The sequence below is a fragment of the Xenopus laevis genome, chromosome 9_10S (assembly GCF_017654675.1).
Source record: "Xenopus laevis strain J_2021 chromosome 9_10S, Xenopus_laevis_v10.1, whole genome shotgun sequence".
Taxonomy (NCBI): Eukaryota; Metazoa; Chordata; class Amphibia; order Anura; family Pipidae; genus Xenopus; species Xenopus laevis.
The window spans coordinates 15,113,069-15,133,568 of NC_054388.1; the positions used below are offsets into that span (position 1 = coordinate 15,113,069).

General features: G+C 43.3%; 1 protein-coding gene across 1 annotated transcript; it reads left to right on the plus strand.

Annotated features, from left to right (window-relative positions):
• The first annotated feature begins 753 nt into the window (after window positions 1–753).
• LOC108702639 (androgen-induced gene 1 protein) lies at window positions 754–13,640 on the plus strand. Its single transcript, XM_018238246.2, has 6 exons — window positions 754–1,070; window positions 8,437–8,577; window positions 8,853–8,954; window positions 9,857–9,972; window positions 10,085–10,236; window positions 11,460–13,640. Exons 1-6 carry the CDS (start codon window positions 924–926, stop codon window positions 11,498–11,500), a joined length of 699 nt encoding a protein of 232 aa, XP_018093735.1. The 5' UTR covers window positions 754–923; the 3' UTR covers window positions 11,501–13,640.
• Window positions 13,641–20,500: the final 6,860 nt, after the last annotated feature.

Consider the following 20,500-nt stretch of genomic DNA (forward strand, 5'->3'; position numbering starts at 1 on the left):
AATGTGTGATTGGCCAGAAGGCAGCAAAAAAGGTAAATTTTGAGCGGGTTGGGGGCGGGCGTTAGGAATATGACAGATTTACCGGCAAATTTGTAATACTGGCCCCAGCCTTGGCCGGTGTTTTACCGGCTAGGCCGGTAAAATACTGGCCGGGTGGCAACCCTAACCCCACCCAAGTGTCATAACTCCACCTACTTGAATGTGTCTGCCTCTTATGACACCACTGCTCCACCCCCAATGCTATCCGCCCCACCCCCTTTGTTCAGGTTTAGGTGCCAACAAAAGTGGCAACCCTATCGGTTATCCAGAAAACCCCGAGGCCTGAGCATTCTGGATAATAGGTCCCATACCTGTATATAGATAGCACTGTTTTTGCCAGTGGAGCTGGAACAGTCATTACATTATATGGGCAGCAGTATTATTAGCAGCTGTATTAAGATTATTATTAAATCATATGGCCACAGTTATTAGTCTCACTACCAGCAATAATACTGTCATTCTCCACAGGGGATATGAACAGAAGGAAAAGTATTATCAGTATTATGACTATTGGTCTAGTTGAAGAGCAGCATTCCTATCTTTATTACTAAGGGATACAGGAAGTACCACTGCACCTTCTACACAATATTCCCCCATCCCCTGAGGGCACCTTGACACCTGACAGACTCTGGACTCTCTCAAGATGACGCCGATCGAAAACGCGTGACGAGGCTTTGGAACAAACCATGTTTATTCGTGGGGGTAGTTAATACACAAAGGCGCTCGGCGCCACTGCGCTCCGTCTGCAGGAGACACAAAGGGACACAGTGTATTATAACAACTACTGGCTTCCTTCACTGCGGTCTTTACCCTGACAAAGTATTGTTCCCTCCTCCTACAGGCACAGTTGGTTCGGTCCGGCAAGACGTAGGAGGAGTACCAAGATGGCGGCGGTGTTGGCACTACATCTGGGATTCCTGGGCTGGAATGTGTTCGGGGTTTACCAGAACCTGGAGGTGACAGGAGTGGCCCAGAGCCACGGGGCTCACACTTATGGGGGCAGATGGAAGTACTTGACGTTCATTAACCAGGTTAGTGCTGCATTAGGCGTACAGTGATGCAGGGACCCCTGATTGCATGCTTAATATAGCACTAATCCCTACAGCACTGACAGGGCCATTTAGTTTATCCCCTCTGCAGCAATAATGGCTTGCCCTCTACAATGCTCCCACCTCCCAGCACCTACTCCTGAGGATGAGTGAGTTGGCATGTCAGGCAGTGTATGTGAGTGGCACTTCCAGTAGGAGAGATCAGCTTCAGCTCTGCCATCCTAGTCATGTGCTGCTGCTCCCTTTGTATATATCAGCAGCCACATAACATAGGAATTCTCTGTGCCTCAATCACTCCTGCTCTACATGGCTGCTTATAAATCAGTGCAGTCTGCAGCATTCATTTATGCTAATTGCTCACTGTACCGACAGCTAGTGGATTTCATTTGTGACTGGTCTTTAAATGGGTGGCCAATGGCCAATTCTTAGCAATTCTTTTCAATCCATCTCAATTATTCAGTTGTTATAGCATTTGAATTATTTACCGTCTTCTTCTGACTCTTTCTAGCTTTCAAATGGGGGGTCACTGACCCCATCTAAAAAAACAAGAAAAAAAACAAATGCTCTGTAAGGGCAGAGACACGCTCAGATTTGGGGAGATCGCCCGAAGTTGCCTCATGAGGAAACTTCGGCCGACATCGGAAAACAAAACTCTCTGAGTGCCATCCCATCGGCGATTTACATTCCAGCCGAGGGGAAGGCAGTTCGGGGAGATTAGTCGCCCGAAGAAAAGGCGATTTGTCGCCAGGTGACTAGGATTACATTTATTTTTATTGCTACTTTTTTTTTTTTTTTTTATTCATCTTTGTATTCAGGCCTCTCCTATTCATATTCCTGTCTCTTATTCAAATCTGTGCATGGTTGCTAGGGGAATTGGGACCCTAGCAATCAGATTGCAGAACCTGCAAACTGCTGAGCTGCTGAATAAAAAGCTAAATAACTCAAAAGCCACAAATAATAAAGGTAAACCAATTGCAAATTGTCTCAGAATATCTCTCTACGTCGTGCTGAAAGTTAAATCAAAGGTGAGCAAACCCTGTCTCACCTCCTTCGACATTTCTCTGTTTCTTTTCTCCATGTTCATTGTGGATCCAATCTGGTTGCATGTGCTCTTCTTGTATTGAAGGCACTGGCCGCTCATCACAGGTGACGTTGCCTAAAAAAAATGGAGAATCTGCACGAGTGATGCTGAAACCAAGTGCACCTCCATGTCAAGGTGGTTGCCCAAGGCTGCAGCTAATCAAGGTGGGGTTGTGTAAAGAACAGCTGCTCTAGGGGTCCTACACCCCCATACTCATATAGCAGTCATACACATATTAGACTCACAGACTCTGGAACCCAATGGGTTGTTCCAGTGTTTTCCGCAAATCCATCTATATGCTGCATGAACCCTTTAGGCTGTTTATAATACAAGATATTTGAGTTATTTACATAAGTGCCATTTGATCTCCCCCACATTTATTATTGCTCTGCTACTTAGCCCTCCCCCTGATTAATTGAGGAATTCCATGACCCATAGATAATGTTATTTATGTTTAATGAATTGTGGGTCATAGGCAGGGATTCAGGAATGTTACACGTGTACCAGTTGCTTTATTCAGAGAGTTTAATAGCTGGAGTGTCTCTTTTTCTGTGGACTGTGGCATTGCCTAAGGGGCCACTTGAGTTATATAAAGGGGCTGGTCACCTTTAAAGGAACAAAAACCCCAAAAATGTTTTAAAGTAATGAAAATATAAGGTACTATTGCCCTGCACTGGATAAACTGGTGTGTTTGCTTCAAAAACTCTACTATAGTTTATATAAACAAGCTGCTGTGTAGCCATGGGGGCAGCCATTCAAGCACAGGATACACAGTAGATAACAGATAAGTACTACTATAGTTTATATAAACACGCTGCTGTGTAGCCATGGGGGCAGCCATTCAAGAACAGGCTACACAGTAGATAACAGAAAAGTACTAATATAGTTTATATAAACAAGCTGCTGTGTAGCCATGGGGGCAGCCATTCAAGCACAGGATACTCTGTAGATAACAGATAAATACTGCTATAGTTGATATAAACAAGCTGCTGTGCAGCCATGGGGGCAGCCATTCAAGCACAGGATACACAGTAGATAACAGATAAGTACTACTATAGTTTATATAAACAAGCTGCTGTGTAGCCATGGGGGCAGCCATTCAAGCACGGGATACACAGTAGAAAACAGATAAGTACTACTATAGTTTATATAAACAAGCTGCTGTGTAGCTATGGGGGCAGCCATTCAAGCACAGGATACACAGTAGATAACCGATAAGTACTACTATAGTTGATATAAACAAGCTGCTGTGTAGCCATGGGGGCAGCCATTCAAGCACAAGATACACAGTAGAAAACAGATAAGTACTACTATAGTTTATATAAACAAGCTGCTGTGTAGCTATGGGGGCAGCCATTCAAGCACAGGATACACAGTAGATAACAGATAAGTACTACTATAGTTGATATAAACAAGCTGCTGTGTAGCCATGGGGGCAGCCATTCAAGCACAGGACACACAGTAGATAACAGATAAGTACCTCTATAGTTTATATAAACAAGCTGTTGTGTAGCCATGGGGGCAGTCATTCAAAGCTGAAAAAGGAGAAAAGGCACAGGATACACAGCAGATAACAGATAAGCTCTAGTATACAGTGGGATTCTTCAGAACTTACCTGTTACAGTCATATGTAAAAGTTTGGGAACCCTCTTAATTCTTTGGTGTTTTGTTTATCATTGGCTGAGCTTTCGAAGTAGCAACAGCCTTTTAATATATAACATGCCTTAACCAAAATCTCTCCAGTTCAGTTAAATTTGATGGCTGCCGAGCATGGACAGTCTGCTTCAAATCATCCCATAGATTTTCCATGATATTCAAGTCAGGGGACTGTGATGGCCATTCCAGAATGTTGTAAAGTGTGTTTAGGGTCATTGTCTTGTTGAAATATCCAACCCCTGCAGCGTAACTTCAACTTTGTGACTGATGCTTGAACAAGTACAAAAAAGGAGGGTTGTGGGTGCACTCCTATGGCCTTACAAAAACGTATTTAAGTACAATAATCCCCTGTCTAAATGATTCAATGAATATGCAAGTGTATGTATTTAAAAAAGAAAAACAGGGTTTTTTTGTTACAAAGTTATGATCATACCACCATACCACGTCAAGGTGAAACCCATAAACAGGTTGTTTACCTGTGATCAAAATATAAAAGCTCATATACCTCTCTGCTTAATAGCATTACTTGGAGTAAATGTCTCCTGAAGCTTGGTTTCAATTTGTGGACTAGATCCTCCCCCACCACCTGCGTAGGTGGCTTTTAAGGGATTATTGTACTTAAATTTGTTTTTATATGGCCTTAGGAGTGCACCCACAACCCTCCTTTTTTGATGCTTGAACATTAGCCTGAAGAATTTGTTGATATTGGTTGAATTCATCCGACCCTTGACTTTAACAAGGGCCCCAGCCCCTGAACTAGCCCCACAGCATGATGGAACCTCCACCAAATATGACAGTTGGTAGCAAGTGTTTTTCTTGGAATGCGATGTTGTTTTTATTATGACCAAATAACTAAATTTTTGTCTCATCAGTCCAAAGCACTTTGTTTCAAAATGACTAACGCCACGACTCTGTTTGTGATGTATGTGCAGAAAGGGCTTCTCTCTCATCACCCTGCCATACAGATGTTCTCTGTGCAAATTGAGCTGAATTGTAGAATCACAGATGTACAGATACACCATCTGCAGCAAGATGTTCTTGCAGGTCTTTGAAGGTGACCTTTGGGTTCTCTGTAACCATTCTCACAATCCTGCTCATATGCCGTTCCTGTATTGTTCTTGGCCTGCCAGACCTGGGTTTTACAGCAACTGTGCCTGTGGCCTTCCATTTCCTGATTACATTCCTTACAGTTGAAACTGACAGTTTAAACCTCTGAGATAGCTTTTTGTAGCCTTCCCCTAAACCATGATACTGAACAATATTTGTTTTCAGATCTTTTGAGAGTTGCTTTGAGGATCCCATGTGGTCACTCTTCAGAGGAGAGTCAAACAGACGCACAACTTGCAATTGGCCACCTTAAATACCTTTTCTCATGATTGGACACACCTGCCTATGAAGTTCAAGGCTTATGGTGGCCATACATGGGCAGATAAAGCTGCCGATATCGGTTGTTTGGACCGATTTGACAGCTTATCTGCCCGTGTATGGGGGCTTCTGACGGGTCTTCCCGATCGATATCTGGCTACGATATCGATCGGGAAGGTTGGATTTTTACCCGACCGACCCGTTGGAGCCCCTTGGCGCATCGTAATTCGATCGTTCAGCCATATGGCCGAACGTTCGAATTACCCCTGATATAGCCATGTTGTTAGTGGCATATCGGGGAAAGATCCGCTCGTTTGGCGATGTCGCCAAACGAGCGGATCTTTGAGTCTATGGCCACCTTTAACGAGCTAATCCAACCAATTTGGTGTTGCCAGCAGGCCCGGACTGGCAATCTGTGGGTTCTGGCAAATGCCAGATGGGCTGCAGTGAGGACCCATAGACCGTCACTGTTTAGTGGGCTGGTGGAGGACCTCTGTGTACTTAGAATGTCAGGGCCTATTTTGACTCCCAGTCCAGACCTGGTTGCCAGTAATCAGTACTGAGCAGTTACAGGCATTCAAATTAGCAAAATTACAAGGGTACCCAAATTTTTGCACAGCCAGTTTTTCACATTTGATTTAATTTCATACAACTGAATACTGCTTCACTAAAAATCTTTGTTCAGAAAACACCCCAGTACTTAGTTGTTCATGGGAAAGAAAAACATACCACTGTTATCTTTTTTGTTGAAAGTGGAGTAAATTATTATGTAGGATGAGAGGGGTTCCCAAACTATTTCATATGACTGTATCTACTGTGTGTCCTGTGATTGAATGGCTGCCCCCATGGCTACACAGCAGCTTGTTTATATCAACTATAGTAGCGTTTCTGAAGCAAACACACCAATTTTTACAGTGCAGGGCAACAGTACATTATATTTTCATTCCTTTAAAACAATTTCTTTTTTTTTGTGTGTTACTGTTCCTTCAAATTAACTTTTAGGACAAAATGATATTCTGAGAATGTTCTGCAATTGTTTTATTATTTGGGGGTTTTGCGTTATTTAGATTTTTATTCAGCAGCAATTTCAGCAGCTCTGGTAGCTAGGGTACAAATTCCCCTAGCAACCATGCTTTAATTTGAATAAGAGACTGGAATATGAATAGGAGAGGGACTGAAAGATGAATTATAAAAACTAGCAATAACAATAAATGTGTCACTTTATAGAGCATTTGTTTTTAGATGGGGTCAGTGACACATTTGAAAGCTGGAAAGAGTCAGAAGAAAAAGGCAAATACAGTGAAACCTCGATTTTATAAGTACCCTGATTTTAAGTTTTCCCACATTTTACATTTTTTATTTGTGGTCCAACCAATTTATAATGCATTTCAATGGGTGCATTTCCCTGTTTTTAAGTTATGTTTTCCGAATTTTCTGGTTTAAAACAATTTTCTGGTTAAAAAAAACAAGAGGCGGCTTTTTGCCACCCCTTGTAACTGGCCACTCACTTCCGCCTGGCAGGAGCATCCCTGTTTAAAGGAGAATATTTTATATACTGAACTTATTGCACCAGCCTTAAAGTTTCAGCTTGTCAATAGCAGCAATGATCCAGGACTTCAAACTTGTCACAGGGGGTCACCATCTTGGAAAGTGTCTGTGTCTCTGATTGGCTGTTGAGAAGCTAAGCTTAGGGCTCGTCACTAATTATCCAGCAGAAAATGAGATTCCCCTGTAATATAAGCTGATGCTACAGGTTTGCTGATTATTAAATTCTGATGCTAATTGCACTGGTTTCTGTGCTGCCATGTAGTAATTATCTGTATTAATTACTAATCAGCCTTATATTGTGACATTTCTATTCTATGTGTACTGTATATTGTGAGTGGGTCCCTAAGCTCAGTAAGTGACAGCAGCACAGAGCATGTGCAGTGAATCAGCAGAAAAGAAGATGGGGAGCTACTGGGGCATCTTTTGAGACACAGATCTCTACTGCTAAAGAGCTGTGGTTGCCTTGGGCTGGTACAGAAGCTCAAAATATAATGTAAACATTTCTAGCTACTTCGTTGGTTAGGCTTTAGTTCCTTTAAGGAGATACTTACCCAAGTGGGCATTCAGATTCAGGGGTGCCAACATACCTCCATAGGTGATACAGATGGGGTTTAAGTGAGATTCATGCTGCAGCCATATGAAGGGTCTCTATACATGTCAGTGACCTACCTCTCTCAAGTGCCGAGGATGATGGGAAGTCTGGGGTTATTACAGAAGAATTTGTATCTGCACAAGTGAGTGTTTTGTGATTGTCTAATCTGCCCACCTGTCTGTACTCCCCACAAACCCGTACCATTTACACTATTCGTTATGTAAGATATTGTGTCCATTTACATAATCTTCCCCCAAGCATTTATCATTAGTGCTCCCCTGGATTATCTAGGAATTCTGTGGCCCTTGGATAATGTCACTGGAAATGGATGTTCTGACAGAGGCAGGGCTTCGGGAATGTGAACAATGTGTAACAACAGATGCGCTTCCCAGTGAAAATTATATCCCAGATAAATATATCATTTAGACTGATATTCTGTGTAACAGTCTTGGTTCTGCATGGATATTCTGTAACTTATTATTATTATTATTAGAAGGGTCTGAACTGTATGAAGCACCTAAAACTGTCCCTGCTCCCACCCACTTCTCCACCATCTGAAATACACCAACAGAGGACCACCCCGTGCCAAGAGAATGGCCACTGCCACGGCTCTTATCATTACATGGTCTAATTCTGCAAATTTAAGGCCTCTTAATTAACCCCTGGCTGGACCCAAATTGAAGGACCAACTCACATTAAAGGCATAATCCCAACCTTAAAGGCATATGGCCAACATTAAAAGGATGGGTTGGAAAGAATATTTTGGGTATAGTAACATAGTAAGTTAGGTTGAAAAGTCCATCAAGTTCAACCTTTTAAGACTATATATAACCTGCCTAACTGTTAATTGATGCAGCAGAAGGCAAAAAACCCAATTTGGAGCCTCTCCAATTTGCCTCAGAGGGGGAAAAAATTCCTTCCTGTCTCCAAAATGGCAATGGGAACAGTCCCAGGATCAACTTGTACTATGAGGATCAACCCATAACTCTGTATTCCTTCACTTGCTAAACACCATCCAACCCCTTCTTAAAGCTATCTAATGTATCAGCCTGTACCACTGATTCAGTAGTAACATAGTAAGCCTGACGCTGTTTTGCCTGTTCCAGGTTCTTCAGACCGTGTTCTTTGCAATATGTGTCCTAGCGGATCTGGCGCAGTTACTGCTGCGGAAGAAAAAGAAGCTTTCCTCCTTCCTCCTGCAGCTCAGAGACGGCACCTTCGCCATCCTGGCATTTCCCATAGGCGTGGTAAGTGGGTTTGGCAACAAAGTAATAATAATGCAGGCAGTATTGCTCTATATTTTTTGGGGGGTAGATAGAAAGGGATGCTCCTTCCGACAGCAGGGATTGTAAACACCAGCCTGGAGAGCAGCAGGGCAAATGCATGAACTTAAAAACATCTTAAAAACAGCAACATGAAAGTCATTGGCTAATTGTAGAGTCTCTCTCTGTAATATCCAGAGGGAATGGGAAGGTTCGCTTACCCTTTAGCCTGCACTAATGAGATTTGTATCTCTCATCAGTTTGTAGTGACCTCGTTCTGGAGTATCTATGCCTATGATCGGGAGCTTGTCTACCCAAAGGTTCTGGACTCTATTATTCCACAATGGTTAAACCACTGCATGGTAAGTGCACTCACGTTTGCTCCGCGCCTTGTTATAGCTCCTTCCCTACAGGCCACGGTTCCTCGTACTCATCTTGTAAGTGCCCCCTCCAGACTTTTCCCAATAGAAAAGTCATGGTTGCTTGTTTGGAGCGCATCACCCTTATATCGTGTTTGCAGGGCAGTGCTTTAAGGTGGCCATAGACATAACAATTGGTAAAGATGTTTCCAAGAAAGATTTGTTCGTTTCAATAGACACGTGTAGAGCTAAATGGTCAGCTATACATATAGAAACAATAGAATTCTACCTGTATCTGATGATTCAGCACTAACAATGGTCTTCAAAGGTACCCGATGAAAATTTTCCATCCAGCCCCATGAACGAGACGAGCGATATCCAAGGCTTCTGCCAATATCGGTCGGCTCACACCGAATATCGCACGAAAATTAGTTTCGTACAATATTATCTGTGCGTCTATGATCACCTTAAGGTGGCACCTAGAGACAACATTCGGAGTCTTTAAAGTATTACCGTGTATATACTCGAGTATAAGCCGTCCCGATTATAAGCCGAGGTACCTAATTTTACCTCCAAAAACTGGAAAAGCTTATTGACTCGAGTATAAGCCTAGGGTGAGAAATGCAGCAGCATCTGGTAAGTTTCAATCAAAAAATTGAGGGTTTCTGCTCCCATTGGAGTTGCCGGCGTCTCGTTTTTGGATGCCGGCGACCATTCTTGGACGCCGGTGAATATTCTTGGAGACTATTCTTGGGTGCCGGCGACCGTTTTTGCGATTGACCCGAGTATAAGCCGAGTTAGAGTTTTTCAGCATATTTTGGGGGCTGAAAAACTCGGCTTATACTCGAGTATTTACGGTATGCCTGCTTGTCTGACCTTTCATTGTCTCCTCTTCCCCCCCCCAGCATACGGTTGTCCTCCCACTTCTCCTCATCGAGCTCTTTGCCTGCTCACATCGATATCCCAGCAGGAAAAGGGGCATATCCATAATGGCCATCTTCTCTTTGTTCTACATGGCCTGGTAAGATGATGATTGGACGAGGCTGAACCAGACTCAAGGTTTGCCATTGCTGTAACCTGTGCAGGAGTTGATGTAGGGAAACTAACCTCTGCCATATTGCCTTTTTCCCCAGGGTTTTGTGGATACACCATGCATCGGGCATCTGGGTTTACCCTCTTCTTGCCAAGCTTAATGCTGTGGGTCTGGCTGTATTTTTCACTGTGGCTATGCTCGTTACAGTTCCGTTCTACTGCCTGGGGGAGCTCCTCACTTCGTTCCGCTGGGGTAAATCTGTTTGTATTCGTTAGTAACTGTGACGGCTATAGTGGACCGTTTAAAGGGATACTGTCATGGGAAAACATGTTTTCTTCAAAACTCATCAGTTAATAGTGCTGTTCCAGCAGAATTCTGCACTGAAATCCATTTTTCAAAAGAGCAAACAGATTTTTTTCATATTCAATTTTGAAATCTGACATGGGGCTCGACATATTGTCAGTTTCCCAGCTGCCCCCAGCCATGTGACTTGTGCTCTAATAAACTTCAGTCACTCTTTACTGCTGTACTGCAAGTTGGAGTGATATCACCCCCCCTCCCTTCCCCCCAGCAGCCTAGCAACAGAACAATGGGAAGGTAACCAGATAACCCCTCTCAACACAAGATAACAGCTGCCTGGTAGATATAAGAACAGCACTAAATAGTAAAAGCCAAGTCCCACTGAGACTGATTCAGTTACATTTAAGAAAAAGTAACACATTTTTTTTACTTTAAATATATGCATTCTAAATACTTTTAATAACATATGAAGCATTAAAAAATTGCAATATTATGAATGGTTTTTGAATAAATTACATTACCACTCATTTACTGGGCAAATTTAAAAAGGCGATGTGGTTGACTGCCTGTCTTCCGGAGTCGAGCTTCTGTGTGATTTATGGACAGTCATCAACAGTGCAGGGAGAGGGATGGGTGACGGAGCTTATCTCCAGTGAAGTCTGCATGCCAGTAGGAACGAGCGATGTGTGAGCCTGCATGGGGAGCGGGGGGAGCTACACGGAAGAATGCTGCGAGACTTGGATGAGATCTGCACCCTGAGCTCGATAAATCATCAGTAACTTTAAATTTCTTACACTTTTGAATTTTCGTTATGAAATATTTTCTAATAAAAATATTTAGAACTGATATTTTGAATGTAAAAAAATTGTGTTACAGTTCCTTTAAGTAGGAGAAATAACAGCCTGGCAGAAAGTAGTGCAGGCACAAGTCACATGACTGGGGGCAGCTAGGACACTGAGAATATGTCTAGCCCCGTGTCAGATTTCAAAATTAAATATAAAAAAATCAGTTTGCTCTTTTGAGAAATGGATTTCAGTGCAGAATTCTGCTGGAGCAGGACTATTAACTGGTTCATTTTGGGAAAAAAACATGTTTTCCCATGACAGTATCCCTTTAAACGTTCACTGTTACGCCTCTGGTTCCTTGCTGACTCCTGTATATTTCTTGTCTCTCAGGTACCCCCCAAAAGCCTCCCAGGAAAAGGAAAACAAAATAGAATGAATAAATTGCGGACCTCGCTCATTCCTCCTTTTTTGGATCCAAACTATAATGGCGTACTTTTTTAAATTGATTTGTTTTTCACCCCAGAGAGCGATTCAGGAAGACAATTAGCATTGAAGTTTAATTCTCCCTTTGGATAGAACATGCACCGCAGCTACTGACACCAGGAATATTGTAATTATGATAACGAGCCAGCCTCTTGCACTGTTATTCACTCATCAAGAGCTCTTTGTGGCCATGGCTCCCTCAGCAGGACCCCCCTTGCTAGATTGGAGAGGATCAGTTCCGAAGGCAAAGAGTTCTCCTCCCTGCTTTCATATCTGTCTGTCTGAGTGGGAAGGTCTGTGGGAGTTCTGATCAGGGAGCCACAGGGGGGAGAGCTGTACCGGGCCTTTTGGTTTTTAAGCTTTAAGGAGGGCCCGACTAGGGTTGCCACCTGTCTGGTATTTTACCGGCATAGCCGGTAAAACACCTGCCAAGGCTAGGGCAGGTATTACAAATTTACTGGCAATGTTGTTGCCGGTAATTTGTAATGCCCTTAAAAAGCCCTTGGCCCGCCCCCAATTCACTCAGAATGTACCGTTTTTTTCAGGCTTCTGGCCATCGTGCGTGTTGCTCCGCCCCCTTTTGCGCCACTGTGCGTGGCTCTGCCCCCTTTTTCGTCACTGACCACCCCCTTTTGTTCCCGCCCCCACCACCGGCCGGTAACATTTTTTAGAAAAGGTGGCAACCGTAGCCCCAACAGTGCTGCATTTCCCAAATTAGCTGGGCCCCCCTTGAGCCACCGAAAGTCGCTTGGCCGCCAATGTTTTTAAAAACTATTAATGGGGACCCTGGTCACCAATTCATTTTGTTGTTTTCTTTTACTAACAGGGTGGCCTGGCCACCAATCTTTTTTTTTTATCTTATAGGGGGGGCCCTAATTTTGTGTTAACTTATAGGGGGGCCCTGGCCACCAATGCTTTTTTTTTTTAACTAACTTTGACGGGGGGCCCTGGCCACCGATGGCTTTTGATAACTTGTGGAAGAGTGTTGTTACTGTTTCAGTGCTGATGTCTGTGTGGCCTTTTTATTGTGGGATGGGGCTTGGATGGAAAGGGACTAGGGGGCCCAGAAATATTTTTGTACGGGGCCCACTGATTTCTGATGGTGTCCCTGGTTCTGATGAAGGGGTCAGGGACAGTTTTATGTGTAAACATTGTGTTTACTGCTTTTGTTTCCCCTTCATGTGACTTGTAAACTTAATTTTACATAATGATGACTTATTTATTGTGAAGTCACTGAATTACCAATCCTAACAGATTCTTATGGGGTTAAAGCATCTAGTCCAGCAGGATCATTGATAAAATATTTTCAGATACACCTCCCCCAGCCCCTCCATTGTAAATCCTACCTGCCTGGGGTACATCCAGCTCCCCATCCTTTGTTCGTGACATCCAATAAATGTCTTATAGTTCCCGGCTGCTAAACAACACTGAAACGACCCGCTGTAACTTCACATTATCTTTGCATTGCTTTCCCTACCAGACCTCTGAGTGTTTTGGAGTGCGGGGGAAAAAACAAAGCGGGGGTAAGAGTAGCCCAAACAAGTGCAATGGGAGCTACTGGATCTAATTTTGGCTAATTAGAATGTATAATTACAAATGATATTGCAAATAATTTGGATTATAGATGATAGTTGCACTACCACTTCCCATCAGTTTCAGGCACCATTGCTTTTTGCTCCATAAGAACGACGTCTTGCTACCGGCACAGGACTGCTGTGCAAAATGCAATCGCTTTTGAATGGACCACCTTGTGGATTGTTAAGCCCTTCGTTTTAGCTGCCTTCCAGTGATTGGTTGTTGATATGAGACTCACATTGTGCGTCTGGATCACCATCGTTCACAAGGACTACAGGACTGAGTTTATCTATGTGTCATGGGATGTTTCAGGTGCCGATGTTTCTAAAGATCAAATTCATTGCCAGAGTCTTTTCAGTTCCACTCAGTGCTGCTCTATAGAAGGATCTGTATAAATGATACACAGTGCTACTCATTCTGTGGTCCACACTGTAAATTGTGCTTATGTCGGGAGCACAGCGGAGAGACTGAGCCTCTACCTACCTCTGCTTAATAAAGAACAATCTGCTTTTATGGTTGGTCCAAAGCTGCTTCTGGGGGAACAAGGCATTCTGGGTAACCCTAAGCAAATTAGGATGTTGCTACAATTAATTTCCTAAGGGCTCTTAGGGCAGGACTACACGGGCGATTCCGCTGCGCAAAATCGCAGGCGTCACGTCGGATGCAACGGTAAATATGCCACTATTTTAAAAATAAGAAAAAAAGGGATTTTTTTTTTATATAGACCTTTATATGCAACTAGCTGCAGTCTTACACTTAGCAGATGGTCTTCATTATCAGTAGCACCAAAAAAAGCTATTCAAATATAATGTACTGTTTCTCTGCACTGGTAAAACTGCTTTAGAAACACTACTACAGTCATTCAAGGCACAGGTAACATAGCAGATAACATATGCACTCTGTAGAATCCCATTGTATTCTATTGTAGATCATATCTGTTATCTGCTAAGTAGCCTGTGCCTTTTCTCCTTTTTTTACATGAATGGCTGCCCCCATGGCTACACACTAGCCTATTTACATAAACTATAGTAGTCCTTGTAAAACAAACACATATCTTTTATGAATGCATAGCAACAGTACATTATATTTGAATTACTTTAAATTGTTTTTATTTTTTGGCGTTACTTTACCATTAAGTGCATCCCACTTCCATAGTCCACACAAGTAGCAGTGGTGTGAATGATTTTCAGTGCATGAGTTCCACCTGCTGGTTAATTCGGGCAATTGCAGCTAAATTATCAAGCGATATGGCAGTTTCCTTGGTCGTCAGATGAGAGAAACACAAGCTGCTTGTAGAGCAACGGTAACAGATGCCCTTAAATGTTTTAATCACATGTTTATAGACAATTAAAGATCCCCCTGAAATATGCTCCATATTCCCTCTAATTGCTACTACAACTCCCTGCATCCCTTGAAACCCAAGGAAGAATAGTATAGTGAGCTTTGCTGCACATTAAAGGCCAATAGGAGTGGGTAGGCAAACCTACCATAGCATATATGATTCAGACATTAGATCGTAAGCTCCACTGGAGCAGGGGGAAATTATTCTTTTAGACACCGCTTTACTGAAGTGTCTGGACTCCAACTTGACTTAAAACACAGACCATGAGGATTTTGTAGAATTAAAGGGGTGGGGTGAACAATAAAGATGGAGTAACGTGGAGCTTTTTTTGGCCCCATATAACGAGCATGTCAAATTAAGTACATAGCCTCCTGGGAAATTAGAGGGCAAACAGAATAGCAGGCAGTTTCTGTGCCTTAACTGACCATTCACAGGCTGAATAGATAGATGGGGAGGAAATAGGCCAGATTTATCCATGAGCAAGTGCAGGTCACCTTTAAAAAAAAATTCGGCTGTTTATGGCTCATTGTACAAACCGAGTCATAGAGTTACCATGAGCCTGGTGTGATGTCATCACTAGTGAAGCCCTGGACCTTCCCATTTTAGTTAAGTGGAAGGGGTGCTCATCCGCAATAAAGTAGAATAGGGTACGTCAATCTTATGCTAAATCCTCTAGTCCAGCAGGGTGGCTCAGGCTTATTACACATGCAAGAGAATCCTCCAATCACAAGCTACTGGTATTATCTAACATAGGGAGATGTCACTATAATTAAGCACCAGGAGGCAGGGCCACTGTGAGGAGGGTACAGGGGTGCTGCTGCCAGGGGCCTTGTGGGTGGGCAGATTGGGGACGTGGTCATGCATGTCAGGTCTGTTTATATAGTGAATAAAGTACCCCCTATTGTAAAATATAAGGATATATAAGTAGGGATGCACCGAATCCAGGATATCGCCTTTTTCAGCTGGATTCGGCCAAATCCTTCTGCCCAGCCGAACTGAATCCTAATCCTTATTTGCACATGCAAAATTATGGACGGGGAGGGAAATCGCATGACTTTTTGTCGCAAAACAAGAAAGTAAGCAATGATTCCCCTTCCCACCCCTAATTTGCATATTCAAATTTGGTATTCGGCCGAATTTTTCCCGAACGATTCGGGGGTTCGACCGAATCCAAAATAGTTAGTTCTAATATCCTCATATTTTCCTATAAGGGGTACTTTATTTATTATAATACACAAGTTTTAGTCAGTCACGTGACAAATGACATCGCTACTCACCGTTTCTAACTGATGACATCACTAGTGACCGTTAAGAAAGAGATAATTTACAAGACATGACGAACCAGGCAAATAGACGGCACTTCTGGACACGGCTTTATTGGCAGGTAGCTGTGAATTGCCTAACGCGTTTCATGAGTGTATCCCTTAATCATAGGCTCACACTCGGGATACACTCCCGAAACGCGTTAGGCAATTCACGGCTACCTGCCAATAAAGCCGTGTCCAGAAGTGCCGTCTATTCGTCTGTTTTGTCACATGTCGCAGTAAGGGACACTGAGGACTGAACACCTGGCTGGGGGAGCAGCGGAGAACTGGAGCAGTCTCTTTTTGGTTTTTATTGATAGTAATTTACAAGATATTGATGAGTTACCATTCTACTAGTTTCAGCAGCTAACCCAGTATCCATTCCTTCTTTATTTGTCCTTGGATTAACCCTTTCCTTCTCATTCTTCACTTAGTCCCAACATGGGCAAATCTCACCTGCTTTGCCAAAAATTAGAGAAATGGCAAAAAAATTGGCAAATATTATTATACATTAGTGTCTATGGGTTTTTTTTTTTGTTCCTGCGAAAAGTGGCAAAATATTTTGCTCATCGCTATTTCTACCCATTTTGCCGTCCGTCTCTTTCTGGGTGGTCCCCCTTCACAGCAGAAATACGTCACCCTTTGGCCGGCGGGAGTTGCGGCGCCTGTGGGAACCAGGGATTCGGTGACACATCAGATTTTTGGGGCCTTTGATTTTATTTCTGTGTGAGAAAGGCGGCCGGGAGTGCGGAGAAGCCCGGAGTGAAAGAAAGGAAGAGTTTATGGCACAAAGGCAATCACAGGCCGGGGAAAATGGGCCAATGAATAGGATGTGACAAGCGTTACCAACTGGACTGACACACACAGCTCCTTGTCTGCTGACGGGCCCCGTGTGACTGCGCAGAGCCTTTTGTGAGCGTCAGGAAACGGTGGATTTGCTCCGGCGAGATCTGCAGACGTGGGAGCGGCGGGGCCTCCCCTTCAATGGAAGACACTGGCTGTGCTCTGCTGAGGTCTGATCTCATCTGTGAATGCTCCGTGGTGGGGGGTCATTGTCCCTTCTGGGGGATAAAACCATCAGCAAGTCCTTATTTGGGTCGGCGGTCCTGATGTTATCATTCTTTCTGTCTGTAATTTGTGCCTCTCCGCTCCGCAGGACTCAGAACAATGTCATTTATATATATATGGGTGGGAGCTGCCATATTGTTTCTCTTAGTATACTACAATGGTAACAGATTTGTGTGTCAGAATAATTGGCAGTGAGAAGAATAGAAAGTGCCACCCCACAAACTTAATTCAGACGAATACAGAACACACAGGAGAGTCACTTGCCTGGCAGAGGGATTTCCACAGAATTATGACAGGGTTCTAGTGCCCCCTTGTGGCAGTTATACAACAAGGTTGTTCTTTATTTGCTCTGGTTGCTGCATTTGCAGACTCACCTGTACCAATAACAACACATCATAAAGAGGGCGGCAGACTTATTATGATAAAAACAGGGAAAAAGATCTCTGCCTCACACGTATCATTATACTGAGATTGCTAGTTGGAAGGCAGCACAGAAACCAGTGCAGTATGCAACATGCTGCTAAATTGATTGCTAAAAAGCCATTGGATTTAACATGTCTCCAGTTTTTAAGGGAAGTGGTTACCACTGTACTCCCTGCGCCTTTAATGATACACACAGATAGACTCATAATGGCATTTATATATGCTTAGAAATCGGACTGGCCTGCAGCCCCTGAAAAACTATACAGAGATAAGTTTCCCTTTAAAACAAGGGCTGATCCACTGAAGCCAATGAAATCACTGCTGGACAGAGCTCAGCCTATAAGAACAGGGCAGCTCTGCTGGCTACATTACTTTTTTTACCCAAGTAGCCATTTGTGGGTTAATACTGCGAGTCAGAACCAGCAGTGCAGAGAATAGAAATAGCCAGACGGTAGCACTGATGCTTACACATAACTATAATGAGGCATAATGGATAGAGTTCTTTTTTTAACAAAAATAATTAGTTGGTGAAAGAATAATTGAGATGCCCCAGGAGCATTGAACAGAAACTTCATCATACTGCCCCTGTGATCTTAGTTGTTTCTTTGATTCTGCACTCAAGGGGGGTTATTTATCAACACTGGGAAAATTTGCCCATGGCCAGTAACCCCTGGAAACCAATCAGCTTGCTGCATTTATTATTCTACTTGCAGCTGGCTTTAAAAAGCTTATCACTGATTGGTTGCTATAGGTAACTGCCCATGGGCAAATTTGCCCAGTGTTGATAAATGAGCCCCAAGGTGACTGGCTATATTATATATATAAATGAAAAAAGTAAGAATTCATGTCTCATGGCTGGGAGAGGACAAACCGAGCACTGGGACATAAAATGCAAGCTCTTCAGGCAAACCTAGTGGGACTGTTCTTGTCTGCCTCCCTGCAAACAGTAAATTTGATGGAAGTGGACCTGCTGTGAATGCCTATGGGAGTTTTCAAACAACTTCCAGAAGCCCCTACCAATCAGTTCATCATGGCACTGAAGGACCTAGAGACATCCGTGCTGGAGAAATAGGAAATAAAGGTCAGCCGACCCACAAAAACGTTTTGAACTAAACTATCCTTCTCTATTTCTAGATATCAAACACCTACTCATGGTCAATGAAAAGAATTACTTGGACAGGGAGAATCAATACGATAAAAATGTGTTTACTTCCAAAACTTAATTATCTCCTCTACAACTCTATCTCCTATTCCTCAATCCTGCTTCTCTGCCCTATATAAAACCATTGGGGCCTATATATGGAACCAGAAAAGAAGTAGGATTAGGGCAGTGACCCACTATAAAAATGCACAACAGTGGGCAACAAATCTCCCGAAAGCGCCTCTCCATTGGAAATAATTAAAACCAGCGCATCGCTTTGTTCTTCCGAAGTCACCATCGTCCACTGTTGTTAAGGGGTTAAAACACAGAGCTACTAGTAGCAGTTAGCTGTTGCGGCTACAAAATAATAAAAAATACCCTGACATAGACAGTTCTGAGAACTGTATCTACTGAAACACATGTAGCGTCTTAGCAAAGCCAGTTATCGCCATTGTCTATTTTGTAGCCGTGACAAGTAGCTGCTACTAGTAGCTCTGAGTGTCTTTACCTTTAAAGGGAAACTTTATACAAACTTCATTTAGGGCAGAGACACACGCTCAGATTCGGGGAGATTAGTCTCCCCGAAATGCCTCCCGCTGGCTAGAATGTAAATCGCCAGTGGGATGGCAATCGTTTTCCAAAGTTGCCGCACGAGGAAACTTCGGACGACTTTAGAAATCTAAGCGCTCCGAGTGCCATCCAGCCGGCGATTTAGATTCTAGCCAGCGGGAGGCAGTTTGGGGAGATTAGTCGCCCCAAAGAAAAGGCGATTTATCGCCGGGTGACTAAATCTCCCCGAATCTGAGCGTGTGTCTCTGCCCTTAAGGGTAAAGCCACACGCTAAGATTCAGGGAGATTTAGTGACAAGTAGCTGCTACTAGTAGCTCTGTGTATCTTCATCCTAAAAGGGAAACTTTATACAGACCTACATTTAAGGTAAAGGGCACACGCTTTGTTTTCCGAAGTCGCCCCAAGTGGTCTCACGAGGAAACTTTGGAAAATGAAGCGATCCTACTGCCATCCCACCGGCAATTTAGATTGCAGCCGGCGGGGAGGCAGTTCGAGTAGATTAGACGTCCGAAGAAGAAGCGGTTTGTCGCTGGGCGACTAATCTCCCCCAGTAGCTATGTGTGCCCCTGCCCTAAAGGAGGTTTGAGTCTACCAGACTTTGAAACAATCAAGCAAGCATCTTGGTTATAATCTTGTAATTTATAAGTATCTTCTGCTGCACAATGGATATATTTGGGGGATACATGGTTAAACGGCCTATTAAAGGTCTCAGTGTGGGTACAGAAAAGTAATATTCCTCCCTTAGACAAAAACACATATTTTAGTGAATAATTGCTTGGAAATGTGGCATAAGGTTATTCAAAAAATTGACCTAGAACCCTACTCATCTCCCCTGACTCCATTGACACAAATTCTTACCGGATATATTAGACCCAGGTTTTAGTGCTCGGATTATCCAATCCTTTCCTCCAAAGTAGAAATGAAAACAAAACAAAGAGAGATGGTCATGTACAGATAATTGGAGATACAGGTATAGGACTTGTTATCCAGAATGCTCAGGATCTGGGGTATTCGGGATAACAGATCTTTTTGTAATCTGGATCTTCACACCTTAGGGTTAGTTCACACGAGGAGATTCGGGGAGATTTTGTCGCCTGGTGACTAATCGCCTCGCCTTCTGAGCGACTATCTCCCCGAACTGCCTCATCGTTTTTTCCCATAGGCTACAATGAAAAGTCACCAGCGCTAATGCACACGCGGCAATGCGTTTTCTATAGTCACCCGACGTTGCCTGTGTGAGGCTCAGAAGACGAGGCGATTAAAATCTCCCCGAATCTCGTGTGAACTAACCCTTAGGAGTAAAACTCCACGAGCGATTTTAATCAGATTTTGTGGGTCTGCTTTTATCTGATGCTCCATGAAACACTATCCAACTCGCCGCAACAGCACGAGATTTTGTAGGAGGCTACAACATCTGATCCCCCTAGGCTAGAATATAAAGTAGGATCAGATAATGTCGGATGGAGTCTTTTCTTTTTGCGTTTACATCCGACAGGCAATATATTTCAGTGAGAAAAAAAAATCT

Excerpts from the sequence above, each read along its gene's own strand:
- LOC108702639 (XM_018238246.2), top strand. The coding sequence starts at position 924 with ATGGCGGCGGTGTTGGCACTACATCTGGGATTCCTGGGCTGGAATGTG. Across the intron at positions 9,973-10,084 it reads TCTTTGTTCTACATGGCCTG|GGTTTTGTGGATACACCATG; the intron begins GTAAGATGATGA and ends CTTTTTCCCCAG. Across the intron at positions 10,237-11,459 it reads CCTCACTTCGTTCCGCTGGG|GTACCCCCCAAAAGCCTCCC; the intron begins GTAAATCTGTTT and ends CTTGTCTCTCAG.